The sequence below is a fragment of the Labrus bergylta genome, chromosome 8, assembly GCF_963930695.1.
Source record: "Labrus bergylta chromosome 8, fLabBer1.1, whole genome shotgun sequence".
In the NCBI taxonomy this organism is placed as follows: Eukaryota; Metazoa; Chordata; class Actinopteri; order Labriformes; family Labridae; genus Labrus; species Labrus bergylta.
The window spans coordinates 14213763-14233148 of NC_089202.1; the positions used below are offsets into that span (position 1 = coordinate 14213763).

Genomic DNA, 19386 nt, shown 5'->3' on the forward strand with positions numbered 1-19386 from the left:
TTTTACTCAGGAATGAATTATGTGTTTGTGAGATTCTACATCCACACATCTATCCCCTGTGTGAGTTCCAGATGTTCCGTCTCAATCCACACGTGTCATCTCAATTCGTCCTTCAAAGTAGAGCTTTAAATTCTACTGACAGATACTTCTTCCCCATCAAGGTGGTTTATTGAATCTTTCCATGGCTGTTCAAGTCAGTTATTTTTCCCTCCCCATCATGTTGGAGTATGGGTGGCTCATCATAAAAGCTCCGCTGCATCCTAACCTGATTTCATTCTATTCAAGCATCAAGCACGCACTCTATGAAATAAAACTGTATATACAGACATGCTTTTTCAAAAAACCTTGATTAATATACCAAAATGATTTTCAAAGGAAGTCTAAACATTAATATTATGGAATAGACATTTTCAGAAATTTGTACCAGCAACGTTTCTAATTTAAGAACAAGACATGAATTCTTCTGAAGGAAATGTGCTTTGGTCTGTATTCAAATACCCAAAATGAAACTTTCTAAGCTGACAAAACACTAATATGCAAAACATTTTTCATCCTATAATACAGATAGTTTGCTCAAGTGTCAAAACTAAAAGTGTATTTCAAGCATCTTCATAATTTTGAAAATTAATAAAAATTGGGGAAGGGGCTGAATAGGGGCCTAAATGTTGTGAAAGTGTGAGGTAGAAGTTGCTCTGTAATATAGACTAAAGGACATTAAAACAGTCACCCATTCTCATCCTCTGAAACAACAGTTTAACCTTCAAACCTCAGGGTTTGTTTACTAACTGCACGACAAATTTTGATAAAATCATTTGATCCTAATCAGTAGTAGACCCTTGTGCAATTTTTCTACCTGGTCCATAATAACTGAACAGACTGCAGATGAGGATTATGTGACGTGACAAAAAGTTCCAAAACTACTAGAGATATATTGTCATATGTTGACCTTGAGATGGGACTGTTTTGTCAACTGATGTTTCAAAGTGAAGGAATCTTGAAACACACCAAAACACACACAGAAACACATGTTGGTAGGAAATAAAAATCTGCAGGAAAACAGTGAACTTACTTTTTACCATCAAGAACCAAAAGCAGTACTTAATGATGTTGATGTTCAATAGCTCCAGATTTCTAATAGTAACACTAGATGGCAGTGTCACTCCATCTTGTTCTTCAGCAGTCAAGAATCACACTTCAGACTTTGCACCAGACCTTAGTTCAAGCCTCACACTTATTAATGTTGTCAAATACCTCTTTTACCGGTACAGGCCATATCATGGCAATCTATAGATTATGTATTTTTCTGTTAAGAAAACCAGAATATAGTCTTTTTTTTTTTTTTATAGGTACGCTGATACAACATTGTTTAAAAAAAGAACAAAAGTAAACATCAGAGAGCCATCGTATCAACTAAAAAGTAATAACCCTTCATGTTTTATGTGCTGGCTGCAGAAACGAGATCATTTACAGTACTGAGAGTGTAACAGGGACCAAGTGTTGGCTGCCCGGTCTAAACTTAGCCTGACCTTTACTTCCCCTCTTTGACCTTAAGCTGCAAAGCAGAGGCCAACACATGGCATGCAGGCAGAGTTGTGGTAGTTCAGATATGCTCCGACCACTGGACTGCTGCCAGAAAACACAGCAGCACTGTCCAGTGTCGGTGCAGAGCTGGAAAACAAGGGCCTGAATATCGTCTTTGGTTCAATTTCAGATGTGCTGTAGGGCTGCTCAATTATGGCAAAAGTCATTAATCAGAATTATTTTGATTGATATTGAGAGCATGATGATTAAACACTATTACTCATTGACTTTACAACATCTGCATCTATCCATCTGCATTTATCATACTTAAACACTCTTAACACTTTAGCATTCTGAACACTTTGAAAAACAAACAATAACTAAAAATAAACAAGTTAAAACATAGAAACGTATAAATGTCTAAATATATTATAATAATCAATACATTGTGTTTTTGAGGTAGTGGTGATGAACTCTTGTCACCAAGATATCATGACAAACACTTTGAAACATTTACCTTGCATGACAACACCTAAGGAGAAGCCAGAATGCAGCACAGGAATCATTTAATCTCCATTATCTTGTTTTTATGATCGTGGGAAGCCAAAATCTTAAATTGAAATTGAAACTCTGTACATTGGCCCGCACTTCTGCTTTGTGTTGCATGTTCATGGTCTGGGCAATGGCATACCATGGATAAGGTTTCAGTTCCCTGTCTGGACTGTCCCTGCTGCTGAGGCCCAATATAGCTACAGCCAGGAGGATGTCCCACATGACTCAACTTATATTGAACTTACATCCTCATTGTTCTGATGTAACTTTTAATGTCACCCTCTCTGGCTCATAAATGGACATCTGACAAGGCCTATAGACACAGAGGGGTCTGTGGAAACCAGAGAACATTTAAGGGACTGCTAACAATGTTGTTGGAGAGATGATATAACAACCTTAAAGAGCAACTTTGAGACACAAATCTATTAAAAAGACTTCAAAATGGACACAAATACACAAAGAACTATAAGGAAAACATCAAATCTGAAAAGACAGAAAAGGCATAAAGGACAATAAAAGAATGGCTTCCAAGAAACACAAAGCAGAAACAAAAACACAAACAGGTAAAATACACTAAACAGTTTAAGGATACAAACAAGTACAGAGAAACAAAACCTCCAAAAGACGGCTGACAAAAGAGACAAAAACAACCACTTAGTAACAAAACAATTACAAAAACAAACAAACTGTAAAACATCCACAGAGTCACAAATGAGTTCAGAGAAACACAAACGCACCATAAGAAGACAAACAACCACAAATGGATAAAAAGCTAAAAAGAAACACAGAAAAAAAAGAGATTAATAAAACCCCACATAATAGGTTATTGTAAGTTTTTCTTATTTGTAGGACAGCTGCACCTTTTTTCCACTCAGAGGCCATTTAGGTGTCTCATTAAGCTTATTCACATGAAGTGCTTTCCAGACAAACGAGTCAACTGACATGTCCAATCACAAGTTTTGGAAAATTAACAAGTGTGTTGCAGCAGCAGAACTCTTTGCAAAGACCATTTTTATCCAGACAAAGGAAACTGTCTGTGGATGAAATGTTTTTATGCATTTCTATTTTAGAGTCAACGTTCTTTCAATAACCTATCAAAGCAACCGTGTGTGTAAATGGATTCATTCAGAGAGAAGTCGTCTTCTCTGCTCATGCGTAATGATCATGAGTTTGCAACCAAGACTCAACTTTGACTTTTGCCGAGGTCATAGAGAGGCAGAAGAAGACAGGTAGCTGTGGAGAGTGTAAAAGTGAAGGGTCGTGGTCTTTGAACATCAAATGTCAAGGAGGATGACAGAGATTTGATCCCTCATATGCCCCTCTTTGCCTCTGTGTGTCTGTATTTACAGAGAAGGTCAATGAGGGACCCCTATCCTTTTCCCCTCTACTATCGGAGGGCTTTAATATCAGAGTGTCTAAATCTGGACCTCTTAAAGCCGAGGAAGGTGGGAACACCAATAAAGATGGATGTAAAAGAAAAAAAAAGTTTCATATTTTAATGAACTTTTTGCTCAAAATTAGAAAATTGGGGAACTTTAAGAGAGAGGCTTATGTTCGTTCACACTCACATGTAGTCAAGTAGCAGAAGTTTGCACATGCTTCTTATGCAGGCTGACGACCTTGACATTCAGAGGGGGCGGGGCGAGGAGTAGGGACCAATGAGGGGGCGCGGCTTTAAACTCTGGTTAATCATAAAAACAAGCTGCTAAACTTTGCTCTTCCCTACTCACACCCGGAGTCGCAAGACAGACAGAGGCTTCTCACAAACGGTAAACACCTTTATTAAGAATCTAATGTCAGGCAGAGTATGCCAGAAACCTGCAGGGCCTGAGCTACAGGCTGCAAGAGCAGGTCACTTCATTTAGATCAGCTGTGGACAATCTGCAAGGGCTTGATTCAAACTAATTTCAAAGTAAATGTGCATGGTTACCTAGTTTGATGCACTTTTTCTGCTTCATAGACTTGTTTAAATGTAGGTTTTTGCATCATATGATGTTGAGAAATGTTTTAATCAGTGACATGTATTGTGTTGTAAAAGCAGATTTACATTGAAGTCCACTTGGACTGTGGTCCCAGATAATGGATATCTTATCAGTGGAATATATGAACATGTCTTTATGTGTTCAAAGATAATCATCTTAAATGCTCTGTTATCAAGTGAAAGCTAATGTATATCACCATGTTGGTTTATCTGTAGTTAATATTGGTCTTCTTTGTTTCTCCTTCCAGAGGACTAGAACTCAGGCAAAATGGTCAAAGTTGGTATCAATGGGTAAGTGCTCATTTCCACTCACTTGACAGAAATAACCAAATCCCCTTAATCAGCACAACTTAATTAGCAACACACATTCAGCTTGAACACTTGCTTCGTGCCCCCCCTCAACAAACACCGCCACACCCCTCTGATCTGTGCACACAGAGTGAATGACTGTGTCGGCTCTTTTACTTGTTAAAGCTTATTTGATTGTTTGTTCCGAATATAATTTTAACAGGCGAATGTACACCGAGATGTTCACATATAATCAGAACACTTAACTATACATTAGCAGATATAAATGATACTTCTGTTTGTTTCAAAGATAAAGATGAGATTAAACCTGCTTGTTTCTGAAGCTGTACGCTTTTAAAGCATACGCAGCGTTTGCAGTCCCAAGTGTGGACTAACACTGACTGTCCTCCAGCTCGCTCAGTCTTGTTAAAATATGAAATGATTCCAACATATCTTGACCTTATGCTCTGACTAGTATGAAAACTGCACACTCTGTTGTGAAAAAATAGTCACTTTACAAAATGAGATTTGCTTTTTAATGGAGGACATGTATAGATGTATGCACACAAACTGTCACCAGAATGTCCTCATGTTTTTCTTGATCTTTGCCCTTTGAACCTCTCAGCAGATAACAATGTGGGCAGTGGCTATGACATGGGGGTCATTGAACAATGGATTGTTTTTCTGTCTGAAACAGGTGGAAGAGGACCTGCGTAACTTCAATATTACTGAACACACATAATGTTACGTTAGAGTCTACCTACGTGCTCTTTATCTCTCTGCCCCTTCCTCCTCCCTGCAATTATCTGAGGACAGAGTACATCTGTGCCAGGATTTTGGACCCCAGGTTAAACAGTAACTTAGTTGCTGATCAAACAGTGTCCTGCCGTCACAAGGATTACCACATTAGAGGCCAATATCGACTTTAGCCCCAAGAGAGGAGAGAGTGAGAGGAGTGCAGCCATAAGCTGAGCGGTACACACCTCCCTCAGCACCTCCTCTTGAACTCTGCCCTTTGGGGGGGTGGATGTGGTTTCAGGTCTCCTGGGGAGTTATGTGATCTAGATACAAGGGATAAGGCAACAACAATAACGTGACATAGGCAATGCTAGAGTTGGCTTGAATGCTAAAAGCTGAAAATAACATGACTGATGTTCAGGTTATTTATTTCACTTTCACAAATGACTGGATCTACATTTCACTCACTGTAACTCTGAGACTGAACAGTTCAATCCAGTGACTATGTTCAGTCTTAAATAGTATCATACTGCCATCTAGAGACCAAAATAAAAAACAGCACTGTTCACATTTCAGATTCGGCCGCATCGGTCGCCTGGTGACCCGTGCTGCTTGCACCTCCAAGAAGGTGGAGATTGTGGCCATCAATGATCCTTTCATCGACCTGGAGTACATGGTGAGCACAAAAGTCATCACTACTAATGTTTCACATTTACATCAATCATTAGCAGCATGCTTTTATATCAAGAGAAACAGTGGTGATGGTTGGTAACTGTTTAGTTTAATTAACGAGTTGGAAATCTCTAAAAAAAAACATTTAAATCTAGCAAACTTAATTTGCTTTGTTGCTAAAATAATCGTTGTATGCAAACTCATTTGTTGTGTTTGGGTGAAAATAGGTCTACATGTTCAAGTATGACTCCACTCACGGCCCTTACAAGGGTGAGGTCAAGATGGAGGGTGACAAGCTGGTGATTGATGGACATAAAATCAGCGTTTTCCATGAGTAAGTTAACTTCACTACTGCCACAATTTCACGTCATGCGTGACACAATGAGTTGTAAGAATTTATTGTGAGAAAATGCCTTTGTTTTCCTCCCCTGATTTCTCAGGAGGGACCCCGCCAACATCAAATGGGGTGATGCTGGTGCCCAGTACGTTGTTGAGTCTACTGGTGTGTTCACCACCATTGAGAAGGCCTCTGTACGTACTCATTCTTCTCCTGAACACTATGTTAAAAATAATGACATGGGCTTTACCATTCATGAACAGGGACATAGATTTACTACCATTTCAAAACCCATTGCAGGCTCACTTGAAGGGTGGTGCCAAGAGAGTCATCATCTCTGCTCCCAGTGCTGACGCTCCCATGTTTGTGATGGGTGTCAACCATGAGAAATATGACAATTCACTCCCAGTTGTCAGGTAAGAAACTGATAGTATATCAGAGGGTGTTTGTTTCTAAAGCTTCTGCTCATCTGGGATGGTTTTTCAAATGAGATATTCTGTCTTGGAGGTGTTATGGAAATGTGTCCTTCACAAAACCATGCACCCTGTATACTTGTTCCATTAACAACTGATAGAGCAACTAACTCTTCCCTCTTAACTCTTGTACAGTATTAAAGAAGTTACCGAAGCAAAGAAAACATATGCATGATCAATAAGCAATTATGAAGTATTTGGAATTACAATTTCTCAATGTTTAAGGTGTTGTGATTAAACATTTGATATTAAAATACAAATCTGAAGGCTGTATTTTGAGCCCATTCTCATAGTGTCAATTGTTGTACATCTGTCTTTAAACTTTCACAGAACCTGTATTTGGCTGTTTTGATATGGCTCCTTTTCATTTTTTTAGAAGCTTAGATCACTGATTCTTTTTTCTCCCTCCTGCTCTATAGCAATGCTTCCTGCACAACCAACTGCCTGGCTCCCCTGGCCAAGGTCATCAACGACAACTTTGGCATCGTTGAGGGCCTGATGGTGAGGATTAAAAATCACTTCACCAGGGAACAATATGGCAGAGCGACACTAAGCAGCTCCCAAAATGCTTCAATGACATTATAAAGTTAGCTTGATTTTAATCATCCCACCTTCTCTTTCGTCTTTCAGAGCACAGTTCATGCCATCACCGCCACACAGAAGACTGTGGATGGTCCCTCCGGCAAGCTGTGGAGAGATGGCCGTGGTGCCAGCCAGAACATCATCCCCGCCTCTACTGGTGCAGCCAAAGCTGTTGGCAAAGTCATTCCAGAGCTCAATGGGTCAGTGACAACTTTACTTGTATTCTGTTATTGCAGGATTCTGATGTGAATTTAGTTTGTGACCTTGACAACTGTATGTCCCTCTTTCACAGCAAACTGACCGGCATGGCCTTCCGTGTCCCAACCCCCAACGTGTCAGTGGTTGACCTGACAGTCCGTCTTGAGAAACCAGTAAGTGACCACAGGTTAAAACGTTTAAAATTTAAATCAAAAGTATTTTCACCGTAAGTTTAGTGATAGCTGTCCACAAAATCAGTGCGTCCCAACCTGCAGTTACATCTTTTCCCCATGTAAATAGTAGTGCTTTTGTTGATGGCAAATCAACCACATTCACATGATGGCCATTACCCTCCGAGGTCCCCCTCAGGGTAGAAATATCAGTAGTGTCTTGATTTTCATACTGTGTTTTTAGGTTTTCAAATCTCAATATAGGGAATATGACAAATTGTTAAATTGTACTGCTTCTAATTTGATCAGCAGCTGAAAAGATTATAGGCCTACTGGAAATCAGAAAGGACATTGAAACACCTTTTATAAGTTTAAAGAACTTAACAACTTCATAATTTATTAAATAACTCATTTAAATCCAACGTCTAGTCACAGCGGCAAACTTTAGCATACAACCGATTACTAAATCAATGTTGGCCAGAGAATATTCTTTGCTAACTGTTACTTTCTGTAAAATAACCACAAGATGTTTACTGTAAACTACATTATGTTGCTGTAAGCTAGCAATGTTAGCCTTTTCTATTTGTCATGTACTGTCAAAGAGTAATGTTAGCTAAAAGTGGTGCTAGCATTAGCTTGTGTAGGCACATTGGAACAACTTTAAGTTTCAGCAACATGTTAACTCAAAGTTTCAACATCTAGCCACAACAACAAACTTAAGCTTTCAACAAATTCCTAGCTACCATTGTTGTTATAGATAATATTACTGTCTACAAAGAGGAATTTAGGTCTTTTGTATCTGTTATCAAAAACTAAATGTTTGCTAGGAATTGGTTGAATGCGAATATTAATCTCTGACTAAGGGTAACTTCAAAATGATCAAATAGATTTTAACTTGAAAATGTGTATTAACTGTTCGTTGTTGTTTTTTGTTGCTGGTCAATTAAGAAGCTGTGAAATGATAAAGCTGATGACGATTCATGGTATCAATAATGGCTTTAACAAATCCAGATGACTTTTATCACAGCTTTCAGAAGTTGCACTGAATGTGTATCAATCTGTAACTGACAAGAGTCCCTTGAAATTTTTCCATTTAGAGGTCAATTTGACAAAAACTACATTAGCTAGTTGTTTGACGGTTACTCAGCTTGCTTATTCAGTGTTTCCATCCTATAGCCTTTAAACATTTTGGCCCAACACTTGTCTTTCATCAAAAGATGATGTATTGCTTTCTTTTTAAATCTTTCTGACATGCATTTGAATGTGAGCTGCATGCATAATCAAGCATTTATCTCCACTCTTGACAACCACACATGCATCACATCCAGATAAAATTGAATTCACATTATCAACCTACAACTTGCTCTCTCTCTTTTTTTTTTTTTTCTTTTTTTTTTAAATATATTGACTAATTGTAGTGTATGTTTAAGCTTTTTATTATCTCAGTGTAACATTTCGTTTTTTCCTTGCATATGTATGCCTGAAAGATTTTTTTTTTTTGGGTAATTGAAATTGTTTTGCTGTTTTTTTTCCTACTACACATGGGTTATCAGTCTTGAAAGATCTTGGGTTTTCAAAATTGTATTCTTACGAAAGAGAGTACAATTAAAATATTTCCATAATTAAGATGAATAATTATGTTATGTAGCCTACATTTAACTGGATAAAACTCCCAAGTTTCTTTTCTCAACAGGCCAAATATGACGACATCAAGAAGGTTGTGAAGGCTGCAGCTGATGGACCCATGAAGGGCATCCTGGCATACACAGAGGACCAGGTATGTGTTGTGTCCCTCAGTCTCTGGTATTTCACTTATTTGTTCAGTGTTTTTGTTGAACTGTCTTTCTTTTTCTCTCCTGCAGGTGGTCTCCACAGACTTCAACGGCGACTGCCACTCCTCCATCTTTGATGCTGGCGCCGGCATCGCCCTCAATGACCACTTTGTCAAGCTGGTCTCATGGTGCGCCTTCAGCATGAGTTACTTTCATATCCTCCTGTTCACTTCCACTGACTTGTAATGACTCCTCCTCTCTGTTTCTTGACCAGGTACGACAACGAGTTTGGATACAGCAACCGTGTTTGCGACCTTATGGCCCACATGTCCTCCAAAGAGTAAACCAACCAACCAATCTGCTGCCAGTGCACTTTGCCACATTACCCACATCCTCCTGAATCCAGAGTTACACGTGTGCAATAAGACATTGTGTTGATTGTGACTCTGCCTGGTTACTATCAGATGGTCGACCCTCATAAGATGCCTGAGAAAAGACCCAAAAAAGAGCAAACAAAAGAATCCAAATTGGTGACCAATTACTTTTTTTTGTATTTTCTTAACTCCCTGTTCTGTTCTTGTGAGATGGAGTGAAGGTGTGAGACTTGTCTTTCTGTAGTGATGAAGTACTGCAGTCAGACATGGAATAAAGTCCTCTGTGAGAGTCATTGCCTCCCTTTCTCGTCTGTTACGACACAGGAAAAAATCTATACAGAAAGTGCTTCTCTGTAGAATATCGGTGGATGGATTCTTACTTGAGCGTCAGTTACTTGAGCAAAGCTTTACAAGAGATGTCAATGCATGTCTGTGATCAATTCCTCCCTGTGGGAAGGGACATGCTTAATTGCCTGAACTCATGATTAGGTGGACTCGATGAGGTTCTTTGCAACAGGTTTTGCCGCTATAATCAAATCTTGTAGAAACAGATTTTATGCAAACGGTGGCATGCAATTTTCTTTTTTTTTTTTTTTTTTAAATTAGGTTTCCCTCTTTCTCCTCTTCCATATTTGGTCTAGCTGAGTAGCTATGAGTACTGAGGAACGGCTAAGACAATATACAGTTTCTTTCATCAAGTCATCTTGCATGTTTTAGTGTTGATCATCTTCTATCACGAAGACTGACTCAGACAATGACATCATGAATCTTTCAATTATTCAAGTCGTTGGTTATAATGCAAGAGGGCTGTTCAAGCATAGATACTTTAATATAAAAAGGGAAGGATTTAATCAATAACCACCATAGAGATATATGTGGGTACATGCCAAACAACATGAGCAGGTAGGAGACTGTCCTTTTACAGATGCTTATTGTGAACTTCACTTCCACCTTTTTTAGTGAAAATTCTGTGAATTATCATGCTTCTAAAGCTTAAAAAAATGTATGGCAATCCTGTGAACCAATTATTTTCTGTGAGCTGGGGGGGAAAAGATGATAATTATATTTCCTCTGAGAGGGTCCTGATAAAAATGAGACAGGTCTCTACAAGAACACTGACACAGTTGTTCAATCGAGTTATTTTCGCAACACAAATAATCAAAACAGTGTTGAATTTTGATGTCACTTCTGAATTTAGTCCATTTAAAGATCGTCTGCAGGAGTTCACCCTGAAACCTTCCGGTTTATTTCTGATGTTGGTATTTTTCTGTACTTTCTGAAACAACAACCTTCAATTGTCAAAACAAAGCCATTGTTCCATGTTAGTTTCACATTTATACTGCTTGTAAAGGCTCATGATTTGAATGTATTCAAATGATTTACTGTCCACTGAGCACAGAACAGTGAAAAACTATTTATACCACAATTACATTGTTGAGTGGAGGACCCCGTTGATGGCTGTGGGTTTTCAGAGATTATGGATTTAATATCAAAGAGAATGGAAAATCAGTCAAGGAGATGCAAGACTGAATGGAGGTTAAAGACCATCAAATATCCCCCTCCCCTCTTCCTCTCACTCTCTCTCTCGCTCGCTCTCTCTCTCTCTCACACACACACACACACACTTGCCTGCTTCTGTTAATTTCTCAACCAGACTATCAGAAGCAAAATTTCTCTCTAGCTCTCAGAGATGCCACATGGATTTACAGATTAACATTGTATAAATATCTTGAAGCTATTTGCTTGAGAGACCATCTGAGAGCGCACACTAAGAACAAAAGGACGGTAAGTCATGCCATTTTAAGGATTTTTACTGAACAAACAAAAAAGCTTTTGGGGATGAGTCATTTTAGTTCAGAGGAAACAAATGCTCTAAGGCAATCTCTGTTTTGTGCTTCCACTTGCATGTTATTAGACTTTGTACGTATATTATTTTATTTCTGAGTTTATCTCCCAGGAAAGTTTCTTGCTGCTCTTGAGACTCAGCTGATTGCCTGCTGGCTTCATCAAAATATAATAGAGCTCGAGGGAAAATGACTCAGGAAGATAGTATAGTTTGTTTCCTTTTAACTGCTGGTTTTGCAGGATAATTAAAAACCCTGTATTTAATATAACCACAAATACATTTAATTCACATAGCAGGACACACAATTCTTACAATATATTTAATGTAAGAGAGCACAGCACTCTTGATTCTTCATTATATCTTTTACCTTCAGTGTCTCTCTGAAGCTTCGGGACTGATCTATCCTCTCATCTCCTCTTTGTGTGCTGCTGTGGGTCGGTGCAGGACACTCATGGGAAATATTGGCTCACAAGGGGGCTCGCCCATTCACCCAATGTTCCTCTCCAAGCTGCCCCCCTCTGCAGACCTGGCTGTTGCAGCCTTCCTCACCTTTACTGGTAGGCACAAGGACACTTTTATCTTTTGGAGTTTTTCAGGGTTTTTTCATTGTGGCAAGTCCATAGTTGCAAACTCATGTCTTAAAGATGTACAAAACCCAAATGAATCATTCCATATTATATGTAAATTGAAAAACAACCTTTGATATGAGGACACAAAATATTTAAGTGACTGAGGAAGTCAGCCAGCAAATAGAATATACAGCAACGTAATTCCTAAGATAGATAAAAGTGACATCATTTCTCGAATGTTGTTAAAAGTCACGTGCTGTTAAACCATTTCTATTTATGTACTTTTAAAAATTATAGTGTTATGACAGGTACAGATCATAGGTTCTGCGTGACTGACTTGCTATTGCTAACATAAGATGGGGAAAATTATTTTTTTCTTTTTTAGATTACAAGTCAACACAAACCCCTGTTTCAGTAAATGCAGCACAATTCAGACTGTGAATAAAAAAGACCTGTAATGGGCTGAACAGTGTGCACGGCAGGGAGGCCTCTGACTCCTTCAGTATTTGATCTACTCTCACGGTTAAACTTGTTCATATGCGTTAGGCTTTTTCTGGCTTCATTCGCTCCCTGTGGAGCAGCATGAGTGTTCTGCTGCATGGACAACAGCTGATTAGTATATGTGGTTAATCAGGAGAATAGCTGAAAAACTGCATTGATCCAGTTTGAGGCACTCTGATCCAGCTCTCTTTAACATGCACAACCGGTGCATGAAGACCACATGTGAAGTCACTTTGAACTAACTATGTGTTTTTTTTTTTCTCTCCGTCACAAATATTCAATTGTAAGGTTTGACATCAGTGCTGGGAAACGGCATGGTGTTATTGTTCTACTGTAGAAAAAGAAAGAAGCTCAGACCTCCAGAGCTCCTCACCATCAACCTGGCTCTATGCGATTTTGGCTATGGCCTCTTTGGGGCGCCATTCTTCATCATTTCAAGGTACAAAATACAACTAATGAATACTAAGGCATTTATTAATGTATTCCCCTTTTACACCCTGTACAAATTCAAGATACTTTTACTTTACTGACATATTTCCATGTTATGCACCATTACGGCAGTAGCTCAGTCTGTGGGGACTTGGGTTGAGTCCTGTTGAGGACGAAGTATACAAATTGCTTTGGTAGCAGGAGAGGTGCCAGTTCACTCCCTAAGCATTGCTGAGCTGCCCTTGAGCAAGGCACCAGACCCCAAACTGCTCGGGCGTTCTTCCGTGTAGAGCCCCTCACTCTGACATCTCTCCATTAGTGCAAGTCCATTTGATCCTGTTTGTGCATGCGAGTGCATTTCAGCCTTTGTGTGTGTGTGTACTATGTCTCAATTACAGAGTGTAAAAAGTAATTTCCCCTCATGTGATGAGAAAGGGATATCTTCTTCTTCTAAACATCTCTCTTCTTCATCTCAACGGCAGATATCTTTATCTATCTTTTAGATCTTTTTAGATCTTTATCTATCTTTTAGATCTTTTTAGATATCTTTTTAGGGGCAGCAGTAGCTCAGTCTGTAGGGACTTGGGTTGGGAATCAGAGGGTCACCAGTTCAAGTCCCGGCATGGACCAAGTCTGGTAGCTGGAGAGGTGCCAGTCCACTTCTAACCATTTGATATTCAAAGAGAAACTGAAAATAGGGCTGCTTTATAATCTTATTTAAATTAGACTTCTTAGAGATATTGTTCTCAGAGAAAAACAAACATAATGATTTTATGCAACATGATGTGTGCTGTATATCAAAATACAGCATATATAGATTATTTCAAATAATCGAAAACATCATTAGAACTAAAATTTAATACAGACATTAAAGAAGCAGTGACAATCATCCAAAAATGTCACATTTAAAAATCAAACAGTGACAAATTAGGGTAACACAAAATACTGAAACAGCAATATGTCATCATTCCATACTCCAGAAGCACTGGAGCCTGACATCAATATTTTAATGAAAATAATAGGGAGCTCTAAAAAAGAGTTCACTACCAGTTTGACCCACTGCATCACCACTTCATGAATCCTCACGGTAGCACATGTGGACGTGAATAAGACTAATGTGAACAAATGCTCATTGTCCAAAGAAGATGACAGCGAGTTAATGCCAGACATATAAGAAGTGACAGGGTGAAGTGTGATAGGAGGTGGAACTGACACCAAATTGCAGTGAATAAAGACATTCATCCATGCACTTCATCTTTTTAGGGGCATTTTGTATTCAGTTCATTAGATATGGGGATGTATCTTTATAGGTTTGTCTTACAATGTGTCAATTATCACAGAATCACTGTAATGTGTTATTGTTGCTGTGGGCCATGTATCGTACCTTGAGTTACCCTGCAATTCCCCTTCCTAATGACCAAACAGGGGACAGTTTTCTGACAACACTGTCATATATTTACCTAAGTATAGCTTTGAACACAGGACTGTAACTTGCACTTAACTGTGTCTATAACTTGTCAAACAATTACTTTTATTATAGTCAATGACCAGAAATCTTTCTTCCACCCCATGCTAAAACACTAACATCCATTCCAGTGACAGAAGGAGATGATTCATTAAGCGGGGCAGGAGACTAAAGTTTTTCTGTCCCTCTGTAAGCCTGTGCCATGCCTGGGTGTTTGGGGAGACGGGGTGCCTCTGGTACGGCATTCAGGGCTTTGTGTTTGGCATCGGCTCTCTTCTCACCACCTGTCTCATCTCTGTGGACCGCTGCCTTAAGATCTGCTGCTCAAGATACGGCAAGTCTCACATGATCTTCCAACATCCAAAAAAATGTACAATCCACAGAGGCATGACTGCACTGTATATTCACCTGAATCAATCTCCATAAAATGATACATTTCTTTCACACGTTATATGGACACAACCCTCTTATTTTGGTCTTAAGAGCCTACTTTTCTAGAACACATTGATTCAAAGAGTTATTGATTTACAAGCCATTCGCTGATTGCTTAGGTAAACCCCAAAGCCAATTAAACCTGCTGATGTTTCAAAAAACTGCCAAATGTCAAATGTCAGGAATTCTCTTGAGGATTGAGAGCACCTCATTCTTACACATACACATGATGCTTGAGACACTCTAAGTCCAATAAGTGGTTTGCATGCGTATTGCCTCTATAGGTCAATGGGTTGAGAGATGCCATGTCTCTCTGTCCATATTGCTGATGTGGATTTATACACTGTTCTGGGCCCTGCTGCCTGCTTTTGGCATTGGAAGTTACGGAGCAGAACCTTATGGGACCAGCTGCACCATCAATTGGTAATCTCTGATGTCTTTTGCATTTGCTGCTTGATGCCCTGTTGTTCACATACATAAAAGTCTGCAGAGATGAGTTGTCTGGGATTTCTCAGATATGAGTGATTACCTTTCTATCTATATCTCTATCTCAAGGTGGAAAATGAGGTCATCTCTATATGACAAAACTTATATTTTCCTCATCCTGACATTGTGCTTCGGACTGCCAGCGCTTGCCATTGTCATTTCATATCTGGCAATCCTGCTGACGGTGAGGAAAACTGCTGCATCATAAAACAAAATAGAGGATCTAGGAGCAGCATCTGTATCTGTAATTCGTTTTTGTATGTACCAGTCACTCATTTACACCCACTCTATGGGGAGAGTAATACGAATTGCAACTTTGGCACCTCCCAGTGGTAATGCTGAAAAATGCATTGCGGAAGCCAGAATTGAACACCGTTGACGTCACCTTCAAGTCTGAAAAGTATAAGCTAATGTGGAGGTATACTGAACCTGCAATCTTTCTAAAAGACAGCAGGGGATGACTCATCTAAAAAAGGATGTCAGATTGTAAAGAAGAAGAAGAGGATATGATCCTACTTCTTTTACAATTGGCTCCAGAAATCAAGAAAGCGACGCCAAAATACCAAACTTGAGGCTTCACTGTGGAAGTGCAAAAAAGATTGGGTGACGTTATACTTACATCAACATATTATATAAAGGTGTTAAGTGAGAAAATACCCTATTGGCCCAGATGATCACAGGCCCCATATGCCCTAGATATTTATGGTTTGTAAATTTGTTGGTGACAATGTTATAAATTGCAAATTTCTTAAGAATAATGCCTCTGTAATTAGTTTTAGTGCCAGTTCTTGAGGCAAAAGAGTTGCAAAATAAAGCCTCTTGAGGTTAATAATCCTTCATGAGCAGTTGCTTTTTATTTTTAGTTTGTATTTTTACAAACTTAAAAACAGATAAAAACAATTAAGATGAGCCACAATGAACAGTGTCCTGGGGAAAAAAACAACAACCCTGAATTTCAAGGATCTTCCAAACAGGAAAATTAGCCCTTGGCTGGCTAAACAGCAAATAACAAATCTTCAAAGTTAGAAATAGTTCACATCAATCAATTATTATCAATCAATCATTATTTGTATAGCGCCAATTCATAACAAGTGTTGTCTCGAGACGCTTTACAAAAGAACATATGGGATGTTGTCCACCCTTCCTTGCAGCTGAGGTGGAGGTCGGAGCAGGCCGTGGATGAATGAGGACAGAGGTAGTTGTGGGGACGACACAGTCTGATGGTGGAGGCTGGGTGTCACACATATACACTGTGTTAAAGTGCAATATAATTTGTTTCAAGTAGTTTTAAAATCTGGACCCAGTCTAAATCAAAGTGCCTTGAATTTATGGTTTCCGATTTTGTCCCGTCAATAGAAAAATGAGAAATACACAGAGGCCTGCTTTACATATCACATCACAGCCCCCCAGAATAACAGCTAACATTATCCACAAGCTTCATTGGCAGCTAAATTAGAAATCCCAGATCAGTGAGCATGAATAAGTGCTTTCTTGGACAGCATGTGGATGAGCTGTAGACAAAGAAGTTACAAAGGCACCAAACATATTATCATCAAAATAATTCAAAAGACTATTTAATTGAAAAAATTTGTCACCTGGGTATTTATCTTTGCAGAAGTTTGATGTCCAATAGTTATGATTGGAATAAAGTGATTGTGATAATAGCAGCATTAACTGTTGCTTCTGCTTTCAGGTCAACAGATCTAATCGCAATCTGGCATCTATATCGTCCTCATCTGTCAGTCACACCAGCAAAGAAGTGAAATTAGCAAAGGTAGACCTGAGTCAATGATATCTTGATACATATTCTTCAACAAACAAATGAACTGTTTTTTATTTATTTCAGATGGCAGCTGTAGTGTGCAGTAGCTTCCTCCTGGCCTGGATGCCCTACGCTGCTGTGTCTCTGATCTCTGCACTCCTTCCCAGACACCAAGAGGTAGGAGGCACTTTACTTTCTATGAAGGAGGAGACCGCGGGTCCTAATGTTCCCAGGATCTTTGATGTACCCTCTTTGCTCAACTGGACTACTGCAGAATATTACACACAAATCCACAACAATCCTGAGAGTAATCGGAGTGAAGTGAGCAGCACCACTTCTGCCTCCATCACCGGCCTGAGTGAGAAAGAAGCTGAGCCAGTGACCACGATCCCGCAGTTGCACTCTTCTCTGCAACCTGTAGTCACCTTGATCCCTGCTTTGTTTGCGAAGTCTCACTCCATGGTCAACCCTTTAATCTACCAGATAATGAACAGGGCGTTCAGGGATGATGTCTACGTCATGGTGTTCGGCCAAGAGACGGCAGGGAGGAGGCGCATGCAAGGGAGGAATCAGAGTTTATGTGAAAGTAAGAAATAAGCTGAAACGTCTATTTGAAAGTTAGTCAAAGTTTTATGTATGAAACAACTACCAGACAATGCCATTTCTTCTTCTTTTCTCTTTTAGGCGGACTCAGCAGTTCGTATCGCCATAGCTGGAGGAGGAACAAGAGTATGGGTATGTTTGTAGAAAGAAAACACATAAATTTGAAGAATACAGAAGAACACAGCCACCCAGGGAGCAGTAGAGGAAGATCAAAGTCGTGGGCAGACAATATCTCAGTCAGGACTGATGCTTTGGACTCTTTGGAGACTGCAGGAGATATGGAGAGACACTTCACTGAAGTTGGACAGAAGAAATCCAGCAATGACTGACAGATTGATTATAGATAGACAGATGGTGCATGGATGGATAGGTGGGTGCATGGATTGAGAAATAGATATACAGTATATATAGATATATATATAGATAGATAGACAGACAGACGGACAGACAGACAGAGGAATGGATGGATAGATGGAAAAAAAGAAAGTCAAAGATTTGCTGTGAAAACAAACTATGGACTAAAGGCAAAATAAATAAAAAATCAACCTGTGCTACTGGCACAGTAAAGGCGTTTGCTATATTCAGGCCAAAAAAGTACATCAACACTACATCAAAAACATAGTTATTTTAGTTTAGATTATGTTTATAAATTATTGTTCTTATATATTCATATGTTCTCTTTTTATTTTTGTTATTGCTTGTTTTTTTGTGATCACAATGTTAAAGTATTAAGAGTTAAAAAAAAAAAAATGTGATGCATGTGCTGTAAAATAAGTAATCATGTATAATAATCGTGATCTCAATATCATTCAAAATAATCTGGATTTTTTGTTGGGGAGACTTGTGCATGTTTACCAGGTGAAAAGTAACAGTGCTTCAATGAATGCTTATTCCAGTCCAAATGACAAAACAATTGGCTTTTTTCTTGTTGTCTTGTCATTTTTATTAAATGCTAAAAAATGCCTAAGGCCTCTTCCATTTTCTTGGCCTCACAAGTTGCCTTTGTAATTTTATTTATCACAGAGCAGGTCAAGAATTTAAATAAATATGAACAGGAGTTTAACAGGAATACTTTTTGAATACATTTAGCCTTTAATAGCTTTCCTAGCGTTTGATATGATAAGCAGTTGCTAGGTGGCAAATGGAGAGTTACTTGCTTGCACATTGTCAAACAGCAAGTTACACAGTTTACAGACTAGACCAGATAGATATAAAGCATTAATAAGTGAACTGCTTTCAGGTCGATTTTCTTTCAGAGGACATATAGTCAGAAACACTGTTTGCCAGTAAAGCTAATGTATCTTAGCTAAGCTATCCAACCAAGGTGTCTTTTGCTTATTACTGTACAGTAGGGCTACATGTTTGAGCCTGGTAAAATCGTAATTAATAAGGCCATTATCTAGTTGGTTGATATTGTAAGTGTATAAGCTCCTGAGCATTTTAAAATCTCAAAACGACAGAATACGAGTTTACACACTAAAAGTTTAACAGCAGCCACATATTCAGTGGCGATTGATTGTCTGGGCCCTAGGCAAAAACTCATTTGGGGCCCCTCCAAGCAGCTTCCATCATTATAATGTCTGACAGATTCCCGATGCTTACTCGTCTCTGCCTTTTTACTCTTTCTTTTTTAAC

General features: G+C 38.9%; 2 protein-coding genes across 2 annotated transcripts; both read left to right on the plus strand.

Annotated features, from left to right (window-relative positions):
- Positions 1-3726: 3726 nt before the first annotated feature.
- gapdh (glyceraldehyde-3-phosphate dehydrogenase) lies at positions 3727-9947 on the plus strand. The gene is made up of 12 exons (XM_020655754.3): positions 3727-3842; positions 4303-4345; positions 5657-5756; positions 5980-6086; positions 6193-6283; positions 6390-6505; positions 6982-7063; positions 7193-7344; positions 7437-7515; positions 9206-9289; positions 9375-9472; positions 9559-9947. The coding sequence occupies exons 2-12, from the start codon at positions 4323-4325 to the stop codon at positions 9626-9628; spliced, it is 1002 nt and encodes a 333-aa protein (XP_020511410.1). The 5' UTR covers positions 3727-3842; positions 4303-4322; the 3' UTR covers positions 9629-9947.
- Positions 9948-10087: 140 nt separating this feature from the next.
- Positions 10088-18713, plus strand: opn9 (opsin 9). Its single transcript, XM_020655760.3, has 8 exons — positions 10088-12061; positions 12863-13013; positions 14663-14802; positions 15185-15323; positions 15456-15570; positions 17080-17160; positions 17233-17734; positions 17833-18713. The coding sequence occupies exons 1-8, from the start codon at positions 11956-11958 to the stop codon at positions 18078-18080; spliced, it is 1482 nt and encodes a 493-aa protein (XP_020511416.2). The 5' UTR covers positions 10088-11955; the 3' UTR covers positions 18081-18713.
- The last annotated feature ends 673 nt before the right edge of the window (positions 18714-19386 follow it).